General features: G+C 41.7%; 3 protein-coding genes across 3 annotated transcripts in view; 1 reads left to right on the top strand and 2 right to left on the bottom strand.

The window, feature by feature from the left end:
- The window catches only part of phactr3a (phosphatase and actin regulator 3a), a 28,142-nt gene extending 14,421 nt beyond the window's left edge, over window positions 1-13,721 (bottom strand). Inside the window, exon 1 of the mRNA XM_079179383.1 lies at window positions 13,594-13,721. Coding sequence (XP_079035509.1) covers window positions 13,594-13,696 — 103 coding nt within the window. The 5' untranslated portion in view covers window positions 13,697-13,721. The remainder of the gene's footprint in view (window positions 1-13,593) is intronic.
- Window positions 13,722-14,673: 952 nt separating this feature from the next.
- pigt (phosphatidylinositol glycan anchor biosynthesis, class T) lies at window positions 14,674-21,358 on the top strand. The gene is made up of 11 exons (XM_079182562.1): window positions 14,674-15,165; window positions 15,646-15,823; window positions 15,922-16,049; window positions 16,390-16,490; window positions 16,720-16,894; window positions 17,024-17,121; window positions 17,523-17,679; window positions 18,146-18,346; window positions 19,331-19,496; window positions 19,667-19,750; window positions 19,879-21,358. Exons 1-11 carry the CDS (start codon window positions 14,748-14,750, stop codon window positions 20,126-20,128), a joined length of 1,956 nt encoding a protein of 651 aa, XP_079038688.1. The 5' UTR covers window positions 14,674-14,747; the 3' UTR covers window positions 20,129-21,358.
- A 677-nt stretch (window positions 21,359-22,035) lies between these two features.
- Window positions 22,036-23,492, bottom strand: wfdc2 (WAP four-disulfide core domain 2). Its single transcript, XM_079170511.1, has 4 exons — window positions 23,376-23,492; window positions 23,048-23,191; window positions 22,743-22,880; window positions 22,036-22,665 (listed from the first exon to the last, which is right to left on the bottom strand). The coding sequence occupies exons 1-4, from the start codon at window positions 23,476-23,478 to the stop codon at window positions 22,532-22,534; spliced, it is 519 nt and encodes a 172-aa protein (XP_079026637.1). The 5' UTR covers window positions 23,479-23,492; the 3' UTR covers window positions 22,036-22,531.
- Window positions 23,493-24,057: the final 565 nt, after the last annotated feature.

Below are 24,057 nucleotides of genomic sequence, written 5' to 3' on the forward strand. Positions count from 1 at the left end.
GAAAGCAGGTTGTTAAAACTCTCAAACACAATCAGTACTCTGATCTCTGAGATAGCAATGCTGAAAAGGCCTTGCTATGAGTGAGTCAGAAAATACTATCTTACTACTATTATTATTACATAATATTTATAGCTTAAAACGAGCACAGTCTTATGCACTGTCTTGCACAGTTAAGTTGATTTCTGTTTCATTTTATAGCCATTCCAGTGGCAAGGCTCCAAGGATGGCAATGTCAGACTGTTAGCCGCTCAGTTAGTTGGTCTGTCGGCCGTCATTCATGGTCACCTCAACTTGAACTGTAATAACTTTGATGATTCCTTTACTTCGTCATTAGGTCAATATTGTAATTAGTGCAATACTTTGGTTTTTGACCAACTACCGGCAAAAGTAATGACATTCCCATCAGCCTCAGTTGTACTTTGTATTTATGTTAGCATGCTAATATGCTAAACAAAAATATTGCTGGTAAACATTATACCCGCTAAACATCTGCAGGTTAGGCTTGTCATTGTTAGCATGTTGCCAGGCTAGTGTTAGCATTTTGCCCAAAGCACAGCTGTGTCTAAGTGTAGCCTCACACAGCTGCTAGCATGGCTGAAGGCTCGTGTTACCACACTGTACCTGCTGCAGGCACCTCTGAACCAAACCTGTGGCTAATAACGAATAATAGATCTCACTGTGCAACTTTTCCTGCTAAACACTGTGTGTGTGGTCTTATTCATTGCTTTAAATAACAGGCCGACCGTTCATCCCACCGTTTCTGCATAGCCCAAAGTGCCATGGTTCCTCACTAAAGCCACCCTGCTCCCTCCACCCGAGCAACTGACAGTGTGCCCTTGAGCAGACCAACTCCTTACCCGCTGCCACGTCAGCTAACCTCCTCACTTTACCCCCTGGCTTTACAACTGTGCTGCCATCTGTCTGTAGCCCCGCTGCCGCGGGGGCCCAGGCACAGTCAGGGCACACAGCTAACAACTCGCAGGGAGAGAGTGATGAGCAGAAGGGCCGAAGCAATGTAAAGTGAAGAGAGCATGAATGAGAGACAAAAGCCGGGATCAAGAATGGTAGTGCTCAAGTGTAGAGTGATTAAAGGAGAAGCAGAGAGAATGAACACCTTCGCACAATGACTCTCTTCAGTCTCTAAAAAGAGCAGAGTCCACTCAACATGTTAACATATATAACTTCTGAAAGCCTTGTCTCGTAAAGCTTTCTATCCTCTATGAGATGTATATTTGCATATCCAATCACCAATATTCATCCCATCGAGCTACGTTTCAACGATACATAAATAATAAATTACTAATGAGTCTTGTTTTCAGGACAGTTTTATTATATAATCCATTTTGGTCAATTCTGCAACTGTAAATTCATTAGGCAGAGGACCATAACCACCACTGATGATGATTGATGAAGGTCATGTTGTGCCTTATGTGCATTTTTCTAACAATAATGTACTTCATTAGAAGGGGAACGAATAAAAACAATCTGTTTACCCTTCTGAGCGGTCCATTCTAACCCTAATAAATAAACTCTGGTATAAACAAACCAAGCCAGCTTTGCTCCTCTGGTGAACTTGTTTAGGAATGAAACTCATTTCCGTGAAAACAGGGTGTCACGGTGTTAAGCTACAAGCCTCCAGATCATCCAAGTGATTACAGCACAAAACTCCAGCATGTGGGCTACTGGCATCAAGAGAGTGAAATTATGTCAGTGAATAGGAAATGCCCGAGGCCCTTGTTTTTTACCATATGTTGATGTTAAGAATGAGGACTAGTGGGTGGCTTCATGTGTAAGCCTTTTGCTGCAGCATCAACAAGGAGAACTAAGAACTAAGAATCTAGTTCATTCTCAGTTTGTGATGAAAGGCTGTTTTTCTGGTTTCACTCATCAGTTTTCATGAAATACGGTGGACGGATGGATGTTGGGGTTGTACAAACTAATTAGATAATGGTGGTGAGTGGGAGAAGGTTGTTCTAACCGTTTGGTCCAAACTGAATTAGCCTATAGGTGATTGATATTATTATTATATTCACAACATTATTATTTAGTAGTCTAATTATTTAAGAAGCATTTTTTGGTATACTTGAAATTCTACTTACATCCCGACAGCAATCAATAAATCCAATGCTCAAATCTGGTACCTGTGCCTGTCCCAGTACTGTAATAAGCATGTTAAATCATTTAATTTTACCTGGAAATGATTGAACGGCTAACCTGCCTGCCTATCTGCGCACACTCCTCTTCCCTACTCTGTGGCGGTGCACTCATTGTGCATGACTGGAGTCTTCCACAAGCTGCAAGCGTGACAGCTGTGAGTGCTAACAATAGCCATGTTCTTTGTTTACTTCTGTGATAATGTTAGACGTTATCTTACATGTGAATGAGACATGAGCGATGCGCCGCGCTCCCCTTCACGACGCTCTTGAATGGACTCGTCACCTAACTGTAGTCAGTCAGTTTGCGTTCATGTGTTTTGGGGGAGTGGCCTGGGAGGGAGGCCAGAAGGGACGTTTTTTCAGTTGGATATTTTCAAAATCTAGCTCACTCTTGCTTGTTTATCCAAAGGTGCCTGTCCCAGCTTTAAGGGGCTCTGATTTTACAAATCAGAATGAGTTTACTCGTCATGGAGGTACAGTAGTGCAGTAGTACTACTCAGCCCGTGTACTGTTTCATGTTTTCTGTGGCTCTGGAGGAGCTTTGTCAAGTCTGATACAAATGACCCCTAGTGATGTCATCAAGATTACGTGGGTTGAGCTTGGAGACTTCAAACTTTTCATCCGCAGACTGGCGTTTTGAATGTGCGTTTGGAGCTTAACTCATACTAGGGACTAATAGCCAGGATGTCTCAAGATGTGTAAAGCTTGGTTTAAAAAAGTATTTAAATGTTGCTTTAGTGGAATTGGTGCACAGAAGCATACAACACTTTTTCCAACTCGGCCTAGCCCATTTCAAACCAAGTGAGAAGTTTTTTGTAGTTTTTGTTCGTGAAGAAATAATACATTTCTTTTAAAACTGTAATGTGACAGAATAAAAGCAAGTTAATGTGGATGACTTACACACATGACACATTTACACGCGGACACGCCTCTGCATTTCAACCAAAAAAAGACAAGCTATCTTTGACCAACTGTGAAAGCCTCGCTGCAGCCATCAACCACCCAGTGGGCCGAAAATGTTCTCGTTAAAAGTGCATTTCCTGTCACCCACACAATAGGGCGAGCCTCGGAAAATGTCATTCCAACCTGCTCACCCAACAACAAACCCGAGAAGAAGAAGAAGACCCTGAATGAGTCCAGTTTATAGCTAAGTTTTGGCCATTTTTCCCGTTACAAGAAATCGCATCCTGTTCCATCAAAAAGCTCCGTCCAATCAGGTAATGGAAGTCTTGGGTCATGCTTTGGGCTGTTCCTGCAGTCTATCACATTAATCTAAAAAACTGCAAGATTCATATTGACTCATTCAGCTCATTTTATCTTCAAAAGTCCTGCTTGCAAAAGATTAGCCTTGTCACAGAGATGCTTTAATTATAAAGTTTACACCCTGATGACAAGAAAGAGGCGCGCAGTCTTGTGTTTCGACTTTTCCAACAACAAAAATATCACGCTTTAATCCGGCAACAGGATATTTAAGCATCCTTGAAAGATATTCTGAACAGCCTTTTTTAATTCCTCGAGATGACAGCGAATGTAAATGTGAGCAGTCACCAGTACTCTCAAAGTTTATGCTCAGATGAGTAAGGGGCGTGGGCGATCTGTGTGTCTACATGAGTGTGTATAAAAGCTTTTGTGTGTACACTTGATAGCTCAGTTCCACTGGGCTCCCATCGCTCTGCAGGGAGGAGAGCACATCGCGGTCTCCAGGCAGGAAAGACAATGGGAGACGCGCAGAGCAACAGTACAAATATCCACTGTTAACACTGTAATCTCCAAGCAAGTTCCCACAACAAGGATGCCACTCACATTCCCTCAAGTGTGCAAGCGCGGGGCGGTTTGGGACCACTAAAAACAACTTGATGTATCAGCCCAAGCAGTGGCTGGAGCTAGAAACAGTGAACCATAATGTACACTGGTGTGTGCAAAACTGCTACTCCTCTAGGGGAACACAAACGTGAGTAAAAATAGCATAATTCATCATGTTTTTGGTCCGAAAAGCTGTGTTTCAGCCATATGCTGGACCTCAAATAGATCACGCCTGTCGAGGATGAACAGTGGCCAACAGCTAATTTTGTGACGCCAGACTGCCCACTTACCTCATTTATCATGGACAAACGGATATACAGGCCAGGAATTACATGCATGGTCGTATTTGTCATGATACCATATAATAACCATGTCAATAGTCATCTCATGCATATCATGGAAGACAAACTGCATGCTAGTTCTGTTGAGAGATCGGATAGGAAATGTGATGTGTGTGTGATATACAGTATATTACTACAGTCATGACTGCAGTTACAATTATGACCCTACTAATTAAAGATACGTTTCTATTCCCACGTTGATTTTAGGCATTATTTCTTGAAGTAAAGTCAGTTTTTTTTACTGTTTTAAAATTTGGTTTGGAGCAAAAATGAGTCAGTCCTAGAGTAGAATCTGTTGTGAGAGATGTCTGGTACTGATGGCAGACAGGAAAATGTCTGCAAAAGACTTTGCCCAGTTACACAAACATATTCACTTGTGTGACCGCACAAGCTTCCCTGCAGTCGTTTTAATGCAAGAGGGAGGCTGCCGTGGTGAAAGAAAAATATGCTATCTGGTAGTCAAACAGGTTTGGGCCATATGATGAATCAGTGTTGATGGAGAAGTTGCTAGAAGCCACTCACTCATCAATAATAACCACAAACTCTGTACTACAGACTTGGCCACAGTTGTAATAGCAGTTTTAATGGGATTAGATTTGAGCTTTTGGCTTACATGAATGTATGGGATGATTGAATTAAATGGAATTTGTGCCTGGATCTGCACAGTGTACTTTCCTCATTAATGTGTCATCGGTGAAAAAAATTAAAAATAAAAAAGATGCCGGGTCTCATTCCCAGCAGATCAAGAGCCGGCTGCCTTATCAGCACACAGAACACGGCTCTGCTCGGTTCAGCAGCCTGCTGCAATGCAAAGGCTGCTGCTGTCCATGGTGCTGAAACTCACTCTGCTTCCAGAAAAACTCAAGTCCAACATCACTTCCTATTACCAACCTAGTGCAATATATTTCCATTAACCACATTTCTAATTCTGTAACGTTATTGCCCTCAAAAACTGTCATATGTGAGCAGAAATAGAAGGCTGCGTCTGCAATTGTCGCCTCTCAATACCCACCATAGTGGAGCTGCAGCTTATCTTTATTTTCGATTAATCTGCTATCAATTAAATGTCAAAGAATTGACCAAAAAAACAACAACCAAATGTTAAGTTCCAAAACCAAACTCAATCTCCAGTAATAAAGAAAAAGAGAAAAGCAGCAAATCCTCACATTACAGACGCTGGAACAAGAGAATGTTTGAGACTTTTGCGTGGTAAATGACAGAAGTGACACATCGTTTCAGCTCTACACCATGGATTATAACAGTTATGTGACAATGGTGACGCAAAAATCATTCTGATCCATGAAGTGCCATGAAGTGTGACTCGCTTCTACTGCTAATTTTCCCTTTGTGTGAATTGAATTGAATATTTGGGGGTTTTGGACTCGCTCCAATATTTCATTGGCAAAATGTAAGCAATGAATCAAAAATATAATCAAAAAGATTCCTTAATTAAAAAAGATCAATAATGCAAATAGTAGTGTAGTGCTCTGAATCTCTAGTGGCAATTATCTTTACCCTGTATAGCGGATTTAAATCATCACACAATGCAACCCAATAAGTAATGTACACGCCATGGTCACTATCCAGGATTTATACATCATCATGAACTGTGCAAACAGGACAAACAGGTACATTTAGACGGATGCCAGATGAGAGGAAGCTGACATTAGTAGTATACAACATTGTTTTAGAGTAAACTACTGAGTGTTAAAGTATTATGTAGGGCATATTGACTGAGTGAACAGCGGAGTGATTTTGAACACTCTTAACACTCACTTTCCTCCCAGCTAATCTCTTCACACAGACAGTCCAAAAACACAATGAAAAGCTTCGATTCATTTCCTTTTTATGGCTGTAGTACTTCTCGTACAGTTATCTGATCTGGCTATGTACTTAATTTACCATCTCCTGAGAGGCCCTGGAGGAGATGTTCAATAATACTGTAGTGTAAGTGCCTATCAAACAGTCACTCTATGGTGGTCTAAAGTCTTTCAGTCTGCCTCATCATACCTCCCCTGCATTAGAAGTTGGTTCTTTTCTTTCTTTCTCACTCCATCCTTGATTTATGCCTCCGTCCTACCTGTCCCCTACGTTTCTCCATCCCGGACAGGAGCGTTTATCTGTGATGGGACCCAGAACTCCCCTCTGGACTCTTCATCTATCTCTGACTGAATCTGTTAGGTTTGTCAGGAGAGAGGGACACAGCGGCTATGAACAGGTGTGAGGATACAATACATTGATTTATGTGTGTGTCTGTGTGTGAGAGAGGAAGAGAAAGAGAGAGAGCGAGAGAGACACTGGGAGTGCTGCTGTGGATGATAAAAACATACTGACATATGAGCAAGAAGATGAATTGGACTCTTTTCCTATATTCTTTTACAGCCTTACTTGAAGGGGCTATAATCGTATTTTTTATGTAGATGGTAATTCAATGCTTGACAGAAGAGTTGTATAAAATCAAGAACCCACAGAAAAATGCCACCCGATTCTGCTGTTTCCCTTTATAGTGTCTTTCAGCTCATCGTTTCTGTTTTATGGCTTGCAATTTTACAATTTTGTTTCACTCTCACCGCTCTCACAGTATTGTTTTTGGCAGCCCCTTTCAGCAAAATAACTTTTAATACCCACTGTACGCTACCTGCCCAGCACTAAACAGCAGACAGACAAATTTGGCGACCAGCCAGTGAACGTAGTGGAGCATTTAGCAGCTAAAGCGGCAGATATTTTCTCAGGAGTTAGTAGAGACCAAACTCTTGTATTTGGCCCCAAACTATTGCAGGTTTTAGGTTATTTACAGATTTAGATAAAAAGAGGAATTTAGTATCCTTGGCGTAGCTATATCGCTAAAAGGTCTCCATAGGATCCATGAAAAACTGTCCAGTACTGGAGCTCATGCAGAAGCTTTGCAAACCACACAGCGACTGCCTCTTTGTTAATGGTCTCCTGTAGACGATCCATCATCTCACCGTGGCCATGTTAGCAATAGGGACGATTCCTTGACTTTCTTTCACCGAAGGCTGCCTCTTCCTCATCTATTTCTCTCCTTGCTCTGTTTGCCGCTCCTCCACCTCCTCTCTGCTTCACTAATTCAGTCTCCTCTTCTGTCCTTTTCTTCTCCTTTCCTTCCAAAAAAGGTCTCCACTGTTCTACAGACTCGATACCCAGAGGAGTTTCCTCATCTTTGCTCTTTACCCTTCTCAGCATAGTGCATACAACTTCGTGAACTCCATTTCACCTCAGCATTTAAAGGCTAAATAGCTCCATTTCATGCAGCCTTTACGCTGGTTTCTCTGACAGGTGTTGAGGGCTGCTTGGGTCTTCATTCTCTGTTCTCCAAGGGCTGTCTGTTCAACTGCCTGACTGTCTCATTCTAGCCCATTTCGGCTGTGATTTTGTGATTGTTTTCATTGCGCGAGTCTGCACAGCCCTGCCAGTTCTCCTGCAGATCAATGCACACTTGAATGCACCCGCCCCAAAAAAATCACACTGACATGCAGGTGTTTGCACGCAAACAACTGGCGCAGCCACACATGGCTCAGACGCTGTCAAATGCCTAATCTGCTCCCACATCCACAGGGAGCAGGCATGATGTAGAGCTTTTGTTGTTGTCGTCGTTTTTTGTGCTCCATTTTCATGGGCTGCTGAAAGACAGTGAAGGCGTCCACAGAGAGCAGAGCTCAACAAAACGTCCAGATGCAGCTTATTACCATTCACTACTCAGCGGTCGTGGATCCACAATGTGACAGTACGGTTGGTACAACGTGCAGATATGTTACAGACAGAGAGGAGAAAAGGAAGACTAACACAAAAGCACATTTCCTGGCTCCAGTGTGTGTTGCTTCTCTGCTTTATATCCTTGTAAATTGAATAGCCTTTGGTTTTTGACAGTTGATTGGACAAAACAAGACAGTTGACAATTATATGAGATGAAATTGCGATATGTGTTATTGTGATGATTTTCTCACAGTTCTCCGACATTTTACAGACTACACAATGAATAGAAAAAATGGGCGGATGATCAAATAATAGTTAGTTGCAGCCCTATCTGAAAGACAATGGAGAAGAGATTTGTCATCCAGTAGAGATTTTGCTATGCATTTTCTGTTCTGTTAATATCTCTGGGCAGTGATGCAGATCAGTAGGTCTGCTTTATGGCAATATTTATCAATGTGATGAAGTGCCTCGATTGTCAAGTATTTAATACACTTGATAAGCCAAAACAAAGACCTTCCCAACTTGTCATTTTGACGGCTTAAACCGTTTTCCAATTGAATTGCCAGAAAATTAACATAGTATCAATCATCAAACAGCTTCAAATCTTCTTGGCATTATTGATTATCCAAGAATTAAACTGGAGTGATGAACATCATTCCTCCAACAGATACATGTTAACGCATCGCTCTAAAAGGTCTGACGAAGGCCACAGCATATGATTCATGCTTTCTAATTAAACCACTAAGTGACTCCTCATGCCCCATATGGAAGTATGTTTTTTATCATTTATTCAGATTTGTATATACAAAGGTGACTATTATGGTATAAAATGACATATAATGTTAAAGAACATTTCATTCATATCGCCCATCCTTAACAAAGACAGGAAACTATAAAATGACTGAATGAGTCAGTGCTTGTAGTCCTAGACTAGCGGATGTGTATCACTATCCTTAAGGGCCAGCTTTAAAACATTCATCACTACATCAATTAATAATAAAAAAACGAAACATTTCATGTTGGTGAAAGCATATATTTAGGCAACCAGGAAGGCTCTATGACAGAGTGTTTGTCTCCTTGGCCTCTGTGAGGACCTTTATAGCATCATGGAGGAGAGAAACTAATAGCTCTCCAGTGGCTACTGCTAACAGGTGGCCTTGACTGACTCACAGTCCCTTTAGGCTGACCATGACCAATGAGTTGTGACGCTAGCATGAATTACAGCTCCGCTACTGAAAGTATGTGAGAACTAATTGAGGCTGGGCTTCATGTGCTTGCAGGTGGTTCTTCTGAAGACTAAATCTTACGACAGTGCATCCTGATACTGAAAGCTTGCTTGAGTCGATCTATGTGAGCATTATTTTATTGTGTTCTCCTTGATGGCAGCTAAAGAACAATTCAAAAACCATGATTTTAACAATATTTTCATTGTCTAGAAAATGTTTTCATATGTCTTGTTTTGTCCATCTAACAGTCCAGAACACAAAGATATTCAGTTAACTATGATTTAAGATAGAAAAAGCAGCAGATACAAACATTAAACCAGATATTTTTTGGCAATTTTGCTTAGAAAATGACTAATTTGATGAATTATCAAAATAGTGGGAGTAATCGATGAATCGACTAATTGTTTCGGCTCTACTGAGAATATCTTCCATTTGTGTTACAATCCAACAGTGATATAGGCTACAGTCTGTAAAATTTCTCCTGTACCCACCCAGTTTCTAGCCAAACTCATTCTGCAAACAGACGCAAATATTACTGTAACTTGACTTCACTGTATTCGAAGGATCACTTTAAATACTGAATCTCCCTTTAAACACCTGTCATGCTGGCAAATACTTGGCATTCCTTGGTTTACTTCCTTCAAATGTGGCGAGGTGTATTTCTGCTTAGTAATGCTGATCACCTGGCCAAACATAGACAGCAGGATGTCATACTGAGATATTTACAGACTTTAACTGTTATAGAATAATTATTTTCTGGTGTCTGATTCTCACTTCCTCCAACTTTTCTTAGACTGAAAAACTTCTCACCTCTCAGTCACTGTTGTTTTATCCCCTTAACTCATGTGATCCACCGCTGAATGCAACAAGTTCCCACCCTGCTTCTTGACTCTAGAGGAGGTTGAAAATCATTCAGAAAAATACATAGAAGAGCAAGATTTTTTTTAACATAAAGCATATAAATATGCTCTGCTAGAAAGACCAAACACATAAGTAAGAACTTGAAAATTAGCATAATACGTCCCCCTTTGTTTTACACATTCCTAATACCATTTTGCGTCCATTGTTACTTCTTCATTTTAAGCAAAACCTTTTTTTACGGGGAGTACATTATATAAGACCCACTGACTCAAAATGTCCCATATTTACTCATCAAGGCCTGAGCAAAAGGGAGGTATTATGTGCAAGACATTGCTCTGGTTTGGGGTGAGTCATCGTCACAGCTCAATATCAGCTTTCACAGGGTTTGAAGTATCTCCTTGTTCATTAGGGGGGCTCCACTTATACCTGCAATCCTCAGAGATCCTTCTGATGTCAGATCTGAGAGGATTATCCAGGTATCAGTCAGACCGATGAAGGAGGATGAGACCTAAAAAAATCTCTGCTCAGTGGGCACTTGTGGTAGGAGACGCTGTCCTGTAACCAACCAAAGTGGGTCCGACTGTTCACGTGTTTAAGCCGCAATGTGAGCTGAGATCCACCGTGTTGAAGTGGCCTTGTGCCAGATGACCAATTCGATATCTAGGTACGCTGTCCTTTCACTTAACCAGCATTCGGACTCACCAAGAGCGAGGGCACATAAAAAGCTATTTTCTTAACGAAATATTACAGCACTATTTGTGTGGTTGGTCATTTGCACTTACGGTAATGCTAAAACGATTAGACGATTAATTAAAGAAATGTAACTGAAGTCTTATCACTCCTAGCATTTATTTCTTCAGTTTGAAATATAGGGACAAACTAATTTTAGTTCCCACTTCTTAAGGAGCTGCTTTATGCTGCGTTTTTTAATCATTGTACTTGGAATATTTGGGGGGTATGGACTGTTTGTCAGATCAAACAAGTAATATGAAGACATCAACTCTGGCTCGAGGAAATTGGGATGTGGATTTCTACTCTGTTATGACATTTTCTAAACTAAAATATGAATCGTTTAATCCAAAAAAGCATAAAATGGGGAACTGATGATTGAATTAATAATTAGTTGTAGCTGTATCTGCACGGTATTTGTGTTTTTTTGTACTGAATAACTGATATTCTCATTCTACTCTCTCCTGATATGTGTCTTATGTAACTCTTTCCAAACTTCCTGCCTACATTTTCCTCACCAGAGTTTCTCAGGAATCCCATATTTCTATAAGACTTTACTTCGAGAAATTAGGCCACAGTGACAGCCCTGCCTGGACATGCTTTCTGTCTGCAAAGCTTGAAGGTATCCTCTCCACACCATTAACTTGGTTGACACTGCAATGACTAAGTAGAAGTTTTAGTGAAAGTGACATTTTATTAGCAGTAGAATGCAAAGGGTCCTGAACAAACTGACTAAACAAGTTGTATACCGCTGCTCCTGTTACCGGACTTATGTTCCTAAATAACTGTGAAATATAAAACAGATGCTCAAAGAGGAGGACTCCATTTAGTTTCCACAAGACAAATTTACCGGAATAAAAAAAGAATTGCAACAATGAGAGAAAACATTATCAGAGTCAAGCCTGAACACTTTGAAATGTAATTCCACACACTTAATAAGAAGTAGGATTGGATTGTTGGGACAGTTTTAAGACTTGTCCTGCTTACTGCACCTTCATTCAAGAGAAAACATAGCTCGTATTCTCTGTGATGGGCCACTGTGACTGCTGTCTCTATTGACTCGTCTCCCTAGTGTTGAGTAAGTGGATGAATACAGTGTCAGCCTCTGCAGCTGCAAGGGCCACTGTGTTGGGGGAAAAGGGCAGTCTTTGCCAAAGTAATCCTTTGGCAAAGACTGGTGTCCCAGCCGCTTGCGCAGTAATGATCCACACGGGTGGGCACTGTTGTGTACTTTAGGTCACCAGACACTAACATTGTCCTTGCAGTGTATTGACAACTGTATTCACATCGTTGACAATAATGCGGTTGTGCATATTCCAGTGCAAGAGGCTGATATTCAGTGTTCCCTAATATTAGCTCTCATCACTAGCGACGGCTGATCTGCCAAGCTGCTACGTTGTTTATTCAGGTGTGTCAAAGACCCAGTGTGACATTATCACATCCACCTATGTGTGAATTAAATCGTCCATAGGAGGGTTGAATTCGGCAAGAGTCCATTAAAATGTGCCATGGCCAGTTGATGATTGCAGACAGGTGTGATTTGAGGGGTGTGTAAAACATGGGCCTCGTTAGTGAACAGTTGAAAGGTGTATGATGCTGTTTGTTTTTTCTGAATCATTCTGTCAAGCATTCTTCATGTGCGTAAAACTCACCATGCGTGGGAGTAAAGGCGATGACTCTTTCTAAGCCCACACAATATGACCATAAATAGCCTCACTTATGTAAAAAAAAAAAATCAAACCATGTTCTTGCACTGAAGGTATATTCAGGAGCGAGAAGAATTTACAGCGAACACAAGAGTCACATGAAGTCTATTTGCAGGGGTTCATCAGAGAAGTGCAGGACATGACTGCTCCCTGGTGTTCTCCTCTTATTAATGAAAGATCAATTAATTATTCCTTATGCAGAGGGATGACTAACAGACCACAGAGCGATAGACATGGGCTCCATGTTGAAAAGCACACCTGCAGGATGCAGGAATTGGTGAATCGATAGCTTGTGAGTGCATGGCTGTGCAGAATTGGAGATATTTCCAACCATTGCCTTCATCACGTGGATGGCCGGCCATTGATCACAACAGTGATCATTTCAGTATGGGGAAGAGGGAGGGGGGGTGACAGAGCTGTCAATACGCAGGGTCAGAGCAATAGGCTTGTAAAAAATAAATAAAAAAAGAGATGTTCATGTGCCTTTTGAAAATTCAACACACCAAAACCTAACGCCAAAACCCATGTGTCTCCAGAATAACGAGGCTATAATGGTGGCTTATAGATAAGACAACAAATACGTTCAGCCGAGCATCATGGACCACACATGCATGCGGATTTTGAGATGAATGTACGCGCTCTGTAGGGATGTTGGCATCATGCAGAAGGCAATATACTGTAAATGTTGCACGCGCTAATATCATATTAAACGACCTACACGCTGATTCCTAAATAGTACTTGCAGCCATGACAGCCCAATGGGCTACAGGCGTCTTTGTAACGCGCTAAATCTGGAGGGGCATGCAGCCATTCATAGACGCTGATATGGCACATTCATTTTCAATTTGCAGCTCCACGATTCGGTGTTACAGCCCGTATTTTACGTCCAAGGTTGGAAGCATATGCGCTAATTATCCCTCGGTGTTTGCGATATCCCACTGTGCAAGCAATGATGCCTTTTGGAAACCGCTGCATCGCCAAAGAAGCGGAAACATAAAAACAAAAAGGCTTGCATATATAGCAAATAAATACCCAGACAATGACGCGTCTATCTTACCTGTGCCATGAGCCAAATCGATGCCCGGTTCGGGGAGTATGTTCGGGTCACTTTGAGATCTGCCTCGGTGCAGACAGCCGTCTAGTCCATCCGATGTAGCCATAGGGACACAGCACAGGAATCCTGAATAAAATATTGAAAACCCAACCAGAGGCAGGCAAGGTCAGGAGGAAAGCAGCGAGCGAGTGCAGATTTAATTCGCTCTGACAACAGCCGCTTTGAGCATCTACCAGGGAGCCATGGCTGAGCAGAAATTCAGTGTGTGTGTGTGTGTGTGTGTGTGTGTGTGTGTGTGTATGTGTATGCGTGTGTGTGTCTGGGCTGTGTGCGCGATGATGTGTATGGATGTGGGAGGGGTGATATGCCCCCGATGATGCCCGTCCCTGTCGAGCAACAACGACAAAATATCCAAAACACATAGTAGCATGCTGCACACATTGATACATTTTTTGGAGCTTATAATTAATATATATATGTATTTTATAATGACAATCTATCATCAACAGATCATGCTTTTATCCCCCCACCCCCAACCCCAATCAACATGCATCGTTTAGGGTTCTTCGGTATTTCAGCTTTATAGGTTTAAGCAACCGAGATAACGCTGCAATTCCATGTAATTTAAAGGCCATACTCGAGAATATGTCATTGCCTGTAATTGGTTAGTTAGTTAAAATGCATCAATTGTCATATGATACTCGTCAACTGATGATGTGTATTTATGTACTCTTGGGCTGCTTGGATATTCATTATTTGTTGTAGAAGAATAAGAAGAATGCACGTCTATTTATCTATTTTTAAACATTAACACAGCTTCATCACGTCAAAAAATGCAGCAAGTACATTGTTCGAAGCACAATGTATGTGAAAAGAAAACCTCTAATGTAAAATCCAAAAAAATATTATTCTCTTCCACATAAATAAGTACTTCTAAAATGTATTACAATAGTACTGTTGATAATAATTGCTTGAAATAGAATAGCTAAAGCTCCATATTAGTATTTACTTGTATAATATCATGAAAAAAACGGTAGTTTTGCTTAAAACAAAGAAGGTTGACATCAGTGCCACACGACTACATATGGAAGCAGCCCATTGGCTGGTTCCGCGAATGACGCGTCAATGCGGAAGTGAATCGCCACTGTTGGAGAAAGATGGCAGCCCACAGGTGCAGCCACTCGGCTCTGCTGCTTATTCTTTGTAGTTCGTGGGTGTTTATTGTCGTAGGCAGTCAAGAGACGACACCAACCGGTGATCATCACGCCACTGCTGTCGATAATCCACAAACAGTCACAGAAACAGTGGAACAAACGGAACAAACGGCCGAGCAGCCTGCGGTGGAGGAGGAGAGGCGGTGGGAAGCAACTGAGGTTGAAGAGGCGACTCCGGATGAGGTGGCAACCGACAAACCGGACACTTCTGCCCCCGAAACCGTGGTCCACTCCTCGGTACCCCCGCCTAAAGACGATTTTCAGGAGGAACTGGTCATCAGACCGCTTCACTCCGGAGATATTTATGCCAGCTTCCAGTTCCGCACCCTGTGGGACACTGACTTCCTGAGAGGAAACAAAGGTAAGCTATGACGTCATCAACTGGCTGTTAGTAAACATGCGACTCATTTTGAGTCACACATGGACGTGTTGTTTTTATGGTAATAGCTTGCATCTGGAAATATCCATACCCTGCATTTAAAAGATGGTAATAGATTCAGTGTATATGGAGGTTGTGAAATAGTCGTGAAGCGTAAACGTTCGATATTCAGGTTTCTAAGTGGTTCTTTAATTCTCCCGGTAACGTTAGTCTGATGAGAACAGTGAGAACATTAACCAACTAAAACAGCATGTTTTGTCTTTAGTTTAAAGTTGTGAATTTGGCTTTATTCCTCTTCTAATTGACATTAAAATGTCTTACAATTCTACCTTGTTCGTCACAACAGGAACACATCTATTCCCCCTCCCCCGTTTGGTTAATGTCGACATTTAGTAAAGTACAAGAAATAAGTACTATTCACCGTAATCCTAAACTCCATAATGTTATTTTATGTTTTTTCAGTGTCCCACTATCGGCTATTTCCCAAGTCACTGGGTCAGGTCATCTCCAAGTTCTCGGTGCGAGAGCTGCACATCTCCTTCACGCAGGGCTACTGGAGGACCATGCAGTGGGGGCAGCCCTTTCTTCCCTCCCCTCCCGGGGCTGAACTGTGGGTCTGGTTCCAGGACTCTGTGACAGAGTAGGTTCATCCTTAAAACAAGCTCTTTTTTTTTCCCTCAAATCCTAGTATGTCATCCTATGTATATCATTTCTGTGCCATCGTTCTGCCCTTTTTAGTGTCGATGGCACATGGAAGGAGCTGACGAACGTTTTGTCTGGGATCTTCTGCGCTTCACTGAACTTCATTGACTCCACCAACACTGTTCAGCCCAGTGCGTCTTTCAAACCGCTGGGAATAGGCAACGGTACAGAGAGCCTTCTTTTGTCTCCCCTTTGCATTCTGTAAGGCTTTCTAGTGATGAGTTAATTATGACAGCACATCAACATTTAAATATCCAACAGATCTCATTCCATCCGTACAGGAAACGTGCTTTGCAACTTAAAAAAAACAAATTCTCTCATATTCATCTTTGTAATTACATACGAGAGGACTGTACAAGAGCACTTGTTGTGAAAACATCCACATCTGAGTTGAACTCATTAACCCTACCAACCTTCCACCAATTTCATATTAATTATTGTACACATTTTATCCAAGGTGCATCACTTATCGACTGATTTTTGTTTTTCGTGTTGATCTTAAAGAGACAGACCACCGCTTCCTTCGCTATGCCACCCTCCCACGAGAGATTGTTTGCACTGAGAATTTGACACCCTGGAAGAAACTCTTGCCATGTGGATCCAAAGTGAGTGTGTGTGTGTGTGTGTGTGTCTGTCTGTGTGTCTGTCTGTGTGTCTGTCTGTGTGTGTGTGTGTGTGTGTGTCTTTATTTCTGCCTTTCTAAAGTAAATCCCACCAGGTGTGCTCATGATCTTTTGTCTGGAACACCTCATATGAGGCAGACATTCTCAAGATCATATTTTCAAACTGGCATTCAGTTTCTCCTTCCGTTTCTTTATGTGGGCCATGTTGTAGGCTGGTCTTGCTGTCCTGTTGAAATCGGAGAAACTCTTCCACAGCAGTTTTCATTCCCAAGCAGTGCACATCAGACCCGTGTGTAAGGACTGGCAGTGCAAAACTACATCCTGGGAGCTGAGACAGACGCTGAATGTGGTTTTTGACCTGCACACCCCTGGACAGGGCAAACGGGGTGAGCAAAAGCACAGCTTTCCTGCACTATCCCACATTTAAGTGTAGAGTTCCTGAGGTATGTTGTGTTTGGTAGTACAATAATGCTGACACCCTGGCCTTAGTTAACTTCAGCTGTTTGTTCCCTCAGAGTGGAATCTTTTTAAGATGTTCTCTCGGACCCTGACAGAAGCTTGTCCACTGGCCTCCTCCAGTAAAATCTACATCGACATCACAGACGACCCTCAGGTTTGACTCCCACATGATACGCTGTAATCCACTCTAAATGATGAGTTGTTCCCCTCAATGCAAACTTCACAGAAAGCAAAAGAGGGTTAGTTTTGCTGAACTGTCAAAGCAGTACAAAGGAAGAGATATTTAAAGGTTTCCTTTGGGGTATTGTCTTACCTTCAGTAGCGCTTTGGAGCTGTTTCTTTATGAGCTGGCCAAGATATGCTGCAATGCGCCAAACAAAGGCAGTGAAGAAGCTAGCAAGTAAACATGGATATAAACAATGCAGGATTTAAAACACTATAACAAATACTTTGCAAATGTTTAATAAGGAAGGAAATGCATTCAAAGTATTTGTTAGAGCTCAAGGATGTGTATTGAGAGGTGCGACGTAAGATACATTCTATGTCGTTTTGCAGGGCGAACAGTATGAGGTGAGCCCAGCCACTCACTTGCTGAGCCAGGCGATGGTGCTGGGGGACAGACGAACCTTCTCCGTCTACGATCTCACCCAACAAATCACCTTTGGCACCGTGCGCTCCCTTAACCTGCTGATCCGCTGGAAATCCAGTGAGGGTGAGTGACAGAGCATGACACAGCTTTGTGTAAGAGGCCGGACATGCAGTAGTGTAATTATTCAATGCAACAAGAAGAACTATAAAGGAGTTCATAAAAAACGACGCGTTAACTACATCTGTTTGTCATATCTCTCTGGGTTACATCTTGTAAGCACTATTCTCAGTGTTTTCTTTGTTTGCATTGCAATCACCGATGTATCTGCAATCTGTTCCTTTGCAACCGACAGAACGTCCCACCAAGCAGCAGCTGAAGTGGTTTCAACTTGTGACTGTTTCCATTTTTTTTTTTAATGCCAAATAAGAAAACGCTCTCCGAGATTTTTCATAAATCTTATTCTCCAACTCTGCTAAATTTCAAATTCAAACACTACCTGTGTTTTTATTGTCGTATTTATTGTCTCTGCTGCAATGTTTCCCTCATGGTCGTCCATTAAATCTCCTTGTCTCATAATTCCGGCCTGCAGGAGACATGCTGCGCCCCCTGCTCCACGCTGAGCGTTATGTGGCTGGTTACGGGCTGCAGACGGGAGAGATTCACACGCTGATGTACAACAACCACCCCTACAGGTCTTTCCCTGTGCTGCTGCTGGAATCTGTGCCTTGGTACCTCCGTCTCTACATCCACACCCTCACTGTCACCAGCAAGGGAAAGGACAACAAGCCCAGTGAGTCACTTTAGAAAGCCGAGAGGGATCTGTGTGCACACAAAATTGCTATCGGGTTAATTACAAATGTGCCAAATGCTGGAACAGTTTGTCTGTATTTGATAAGTGAATGAAAGCGACTTACAACTGGTTGCATTTTGAGATTATAAAAATCAGATCGGCTTTATTCAAAGAGCATATGTCAGATGAGACAATGTAACATTTTTGTGTAAATGTACTTTAGTTACCCACCCAATTAAGTTAGTTTGAGATACTACCTTCACTGTACATACGCAGCATAATATATGCACAAAAACTCTCAATTCCCCTCACTGCAGAAATGAGATCAAATATCATACACACATACACCAAGTCAGTTTGCATTGCTGTAACAGAAAATAACAGAAGCATGGCTGTTTGTTTTTAACTATTCCATCAACAATCGCATGATATGTGATCAACTATTTTGGTAATTTGTTGGCAAACGCTGCTGTTAACACAAGAAAAAGCTGATTTTCAGTGTTTGCATTCAACATTTTGTGTAAAGTAGAGCCGCTGTTATCAGTGTAGTATCAGTGAGTATCAGTATCAGTGAGTATTTATAAAAAGAATGTTGACATTTTGAGGAAAGAAGACTGTTCTTCTACTAGATGATATCTACTCTTTTCATTGTTTATGACATTCCACAGTGTTTACGTGTTTTTGCTAAAAAATATGAACTCTACACAGAGGGCGAATTATTGCATTAGCTACATGCTGTAAGTTATTAGTTTCTCTACAGGAATCATTGTTTTATGTAATTCCATGCAGGTGCGTCTTTTCACCAGAAGGAGGAGAACTTGAGTCATATTCTTTTGTCATGAAAGCTGTAGTGGAAACATATAATATATATAAAATGTATATATTTTTTAGACTATCATTATTTATGTAGTATGCTACAAAGGGCTATGGATAAACATGAGAATAGCGTGTCAATGGTCACTCGTGCGTTTCTTCCTCCGCCAGGCTACATCCACTACGAGCCGTCTAAGGACCGCCTGAGGCCCCACCTGCTGGAGATGCTGGTCCAGCTTCCTCCCAACTCGGTCACTGAGGTCACAGTGCAGTTTGAGAGGGCTCTGCTCAAGTGGACTGAATACACACCCGATCCCAACCACGGCTTCTATGTCGGGTATGCAGCGTGTAGAGTTGTTCTCTGAAGCGATTTACAGAGGTTGCTGAAAGAAGAAGCAGCGCAGATGTTGCTTCTCACGTGCCCTCACAAGTTGTTGATGCTGTATGATTTTGAGCGGCGCAAGAGTGGATGGTTTGTATTTATTGTTCTGTTTCTGCAACATTCAGGTCTTCAGTGATCAGCTCTCTTGTACCAAGCATTGTCGCCATGGACACAAACAGCACTCGGGAAAAGCCTCTTTTCAGCAGCTTGTAAGTATATAGTAGTTGTTTGTTTTTCCGAGGAAAATGCCTGTTGTTGCTACTCATTCATGTGTTGTTTGAGTTCCTGTAGAGAAACGCATTAGAGTCAAATGTTAAAATGTCTTATCTCCTTCCAGTTTTCCCTGTAAAGAGGAGTCCAGCTACTTTATGCGCGTCTACACAGAGCCTCTGCTGGTCAACCTGCCAACTCCAGACTTCAGCATGCCTTATAATGTCATCTGCCTGACATGCACTGTGGTGGCTGTGGGCTACGGCTCCCTCTACAACCTACTGACCCGGAGCTTCCAGATAGAGGAGCCCAGCCCGGGCTTGGCCAAGCGGATAGCCAACATCATCCGCAAGATGCGGGGCGTGCCGCCACTCTGAAAAATAGATGCCAACTGGCTCTACTTTTAGAAAGGAAGTTTTCCTTCTGGTGAAACCACTGGCCAACATGTGATATTCAGGGAAGAACTGAGTCGAGCACTGGTTTGAATGTTTTTTTAAATGGTCAACTTGAAGGTTTTCTTTACAAATAGAAGAAGACAAATAATTCTTATGGACATAAATGTATTCAGGATAATTTCCTGCTGACTAAGGACAAGACAAAACAAGACATTTCTCTCCTTGGATGGAAAGCAAGAGCTTTGTTATTGTTTTACAAGGAACCAAAGCTGTGCAGTTTGCTACTATGGTTACTGCATCTGAGTGTTTTGGTTTGATTGTTTTTTTGGATGTGTGAAGCCATAACTCCATTACATCATAATGTAGCCACAATGTCTCTGAGACATTTTGTTCTTATGAGTGCTAAAATGATGTTTCTACAAATATGAGACTAATGGCCTTACACAACATTACAAAGCCTCAGAGCTCAGATGTTCTCATACAGCGTTCCTGACCTGCTGATTTATATCTCCCTGCTAGGAAAGATCAAATAAAATCGCTTTTTAAGTCAGAATGTCATATTTCCTTAAACCGTATGACAGGGCATCAAATAACTTTCCTTTGTCCGACCGGAAAGGAACACAGCATCAAAGTCTAACTATGGGACATCCATTGGAATGTCCTCTATATTTAATAGTTCTGATTCATTTGTCTTATCTGACATGTTTTATAGTATTGTATGAGAAAGAAGACATAACCACAAAAATACTTGTTACCAAAACCATATTTTTAAATTTGTTTTGAGCAAATGCATTATTTGTGTGGAACTATTTGTTCTATAGAAAATGCACAGCCCTCTTACCAAACATTTATTTTGCACTTGTTGGTTGTTGGATGCATGCTTGAATGTTGAATACGATTGTCCGCGGAGCTCTTCATGAGTAATTGCCTGTAGTTTGTTGGGTTGTTAACACATTCACTCATCCGTTCAATGCGGTTTCATAGTGTCTTATAGCGAATAGAAGTTTGTCATTATGGAAAATATTTTAGTCAACCATTAAATACTACCATGTATTTGTATGTTAAACTTTCTGTTATGTTTGTCTGCCTCCAAGTCCATTATGCGTCACTTGCAGGGAAAAAGTGTGCAGAATGTGAATGTTTGAAGTGTTACCGTGTGCGTGTGGCATAACTAGTGTTCTTTATTGCCTTTAAAATAAACTCAAACATCTTTCTGTCATTTTATTCAAATGTATAGCTGTGCAAGAAGGTACTTCGCTCTAAACTGCACCGGAGCTGGAGCTGTATTACTTCCCACTGAGTGCCCACATTTTTGTGAAAACAAACTTGGCCCCACTTCTGGCAGACTCAGAGAAAACAAACACAGACGTCTCTGTGTTTGGCCGGTCAGCGAATCTCACCCCTGCACGTCTGGCAACAAAAACAAAAGAAAAAGCAGCATTCCACATATTCCTTCATATCTCGTCAACTGCGAACTGTGTTCTCTCACTGAGCGAGATAAACTCAGCCAGAGATCATAGGATGTATAACTTCAATGATAAGTGGCCCGTCAGCTCTCTGGGACAAAGCCTTCACTTTATTTAGCGCATAGGTTTGTGATTCAATTAGAAAAATCTATTTGGCTGTTTTATGTAAAAATTCAATTTAAACTGCATTTAAGGATTTGTGAGGTTGTGGTGCAACAGTGTTGAAATCTTCGAGCAGCAGACGTTCTTGGCCACCTCTTTAAATAGTCTTGTTTTCTGCCAGTAACAATTTCCATTCTTGGCATATTTCATTTCTTGTTTTTTCAGCCAAGCTCTCGCCTAAAAAGCCCATAAAAGTGACCTGTAAAATCCAAGTCTTATAATCAGCAAGGTGATGAATACATAAAGACATTTCTAGGTGCTGGAAACATGTTTATTGGGTGAAATACAAATTGCTCCATACCTACAAGCAACTGATATACAAGTACAGTACATTTTCATCCATTTAGAATATACAATATCAATACTCCTACAGAAATACTAACCAAAGTGTTATTGGCATCAAAGTAAGATCAATCAAGTTGTAAACTAATCAAGAAAAACATGAACATACTGTAGGTCTTTTAAAGACTATCAATTAATTCCCTCCTGCAGGTTATTCTTTAGTTCTTGCTCTTCCAAATTTAGAGTAGAACACTATTTGATTTGTGTACGTACTTAAAGTACAGGCACATAAATTAGCATCATTAGCAATATTAAAGGAGAATAATTTACTTAATCCCCCAAAGAATCCAACTTTGTGCAAACCAGTGCTCAAATACTGTACCAAAGTGTGCTACCATGGAGTTGAAAATTGTAAAAAAAAAAAAGTGAACATGATACATTTCTGTTGTTGTAGCCTAGTTGCTGTGCTGTCCAATCAGCAGGGCTCACTGCAGGCGTGGCCACAGGTTGTCTTGCAGCACTTCTGCTCTCCTGGACACTGCCCGTCATGATAGCAGAACTCGGCACACATGTGGGTTCCCTGGGGAAAGGCGCAGCGACCCGGCTTCACTGACGAGACAAAAAAATATATTTGATCACACAAACACCACAGGAGGAGTATTTTGCCACTGTTGATCATATCGAACCTGTGTATGGTTCAATGCACTCATGTCCACATCCATTGTGGCAGCACTTCTCATCATTGGGGCAGTCATTGTCATTGGAGCAATATTCAGCACACAGTCCTGAGCCCCAGTTCCTGCGAGGACACACTCCTGGCTTGGCTGAAGGGAAAAGAGAAATGAATATATACAAAGAGACTTTCAACAGAAATCTGAAATACTGTCCATGCTTGATTCCTTTGATTTGAGTCAGTTCAGTCACTGGGAAGATAGAACCAAAGGTTTAACAGCTGCCCACTTCAGAAAAAGTTCAACATTGTGGCTCGTACTGAAAGCAGGAGGGACACAGACAGCTCCACAGTCAAAGACACAGCATTTGTGGTCAGCAGGACAGTCTTCATCACACACACACCCCTTATGTGATGGGATAACATTAAGGAGACGTGGGCAGTGGCCTGGTTTTAGAAGAATCGCTGAGAAAAAGAGGCAGTGAAGCAGAAGAGGAGATAGGATCAGAGGGGACAGATCAGCTGGATAACATGAATGAAGGTATCTAGTTGCCAAACATGGTCGTGGAATGAAACACACAAACATGCACTTTTTTTTCAGAAGTAAGTAATGAACTTGCATATTATACATTAAACAAAACAAACGTACCTGTTGAATTACCACCAGCTTCTGCAGCAAAAACTATGTTATGGTGCACAAATGCACTGAGTGTTAAAATCAGTGCACAAACTGCCAGCCGGTGTAGCTCCATGTTAACTTCTTTCTCACAAGAATGTCCTCCTGTTTGGACAGATATCCCCACACACAACCTGCAGGCTGAGCAGTCCAGCCACAGAATGCTGGGTCCTTGTGCCTGTAGAGTTACATTCCCATATCTCAGTGGCGGGCCGTGCATTTTATGCCTGGGCCTTCTGTGCTGTCCTACTACAGTTGAACAGCTACGGTGCAGATACATGAATCCGTGTATGACGGGACGCTGCGTCATTAACGGACAAAGCATCGTCAAATCAACAATGACAACAACAAAGTCATGAACCAGTCACATATATTTATATGACAACAAAGAATGACACATCAATCCAGCAGACCTGCAGCGGATCCACGCATTCCACCACACAAGAGCACGAGCCATTCAAATATTATTCATAAAAACAACACGACAGACAAATGAGCAGTAGTAACGTTACTGCAGGTGTAAAAAACAAACAAACGCAGTTTGTCACTTACCGAATGCTGTTCACTTAAAGACAAAGTCCATCCTCCTTTCTTTGTAAACAAAGAGTTTAATCCCAGTACATCGTTTCAGTTCCAGTAAGAAGTCCTTCTCGAC

This window comes from Pholis gunnellus, assembly GCF_910591455.1.
Source record: "Pholis gunnellus genome assembly, chromosome: 2".
Classification (NCBI taxonomy): domain Eukaryota; kingdom Metazoa; phylum Chordata; class Actinopteri; order Perciformes; family Pholidae; genus Pholis; species Pholis gunnellus.

Coding starts and splice junctions, on each gene's coding strand:
- wfdc2 (XM_079170511.1), bottom strand. CDS start 23,478: ATGGAGCTACACCGGCTGGCAGTTTGTGCACTGATTTTAACACTCAGT. Junction 23,192..23,375: donor AGCTGGTGGTAATTCAACAG/GTACGTTTGTTT, acceptor TCTTTTTCTCAG/CGATTCTTCTAAAACCAGGC. Junction 22,666..22,742: donor GTGCATTGAACCATACACAG/GTTCGATATGAT, acceptor TTGTCTCGTCAG/TGAAGCCGGGTCGCTGCGCC.
- pigt (XM_079182562.1), top strand. CDS start 14,748: ATGGCAGCCCACAGGTGCAGCCACTCGGCTCTGCTGCTTATTCTTTGT. Junction 16,491..16,719: donor TCTTGCCATGTGGATCCAAA/GTGAGTGTGTGT, acceptor GCCATGTTGTAG/GCTGGTCTTGCTGTCCTGTT. Junction 16,895..17,023: donor CCCTGGACAGGGCAAACGGG/GTGAGCAAAAGC, acceptor TTGTTCCCTCAG/AGTGGAATCTTTTTAAGATG.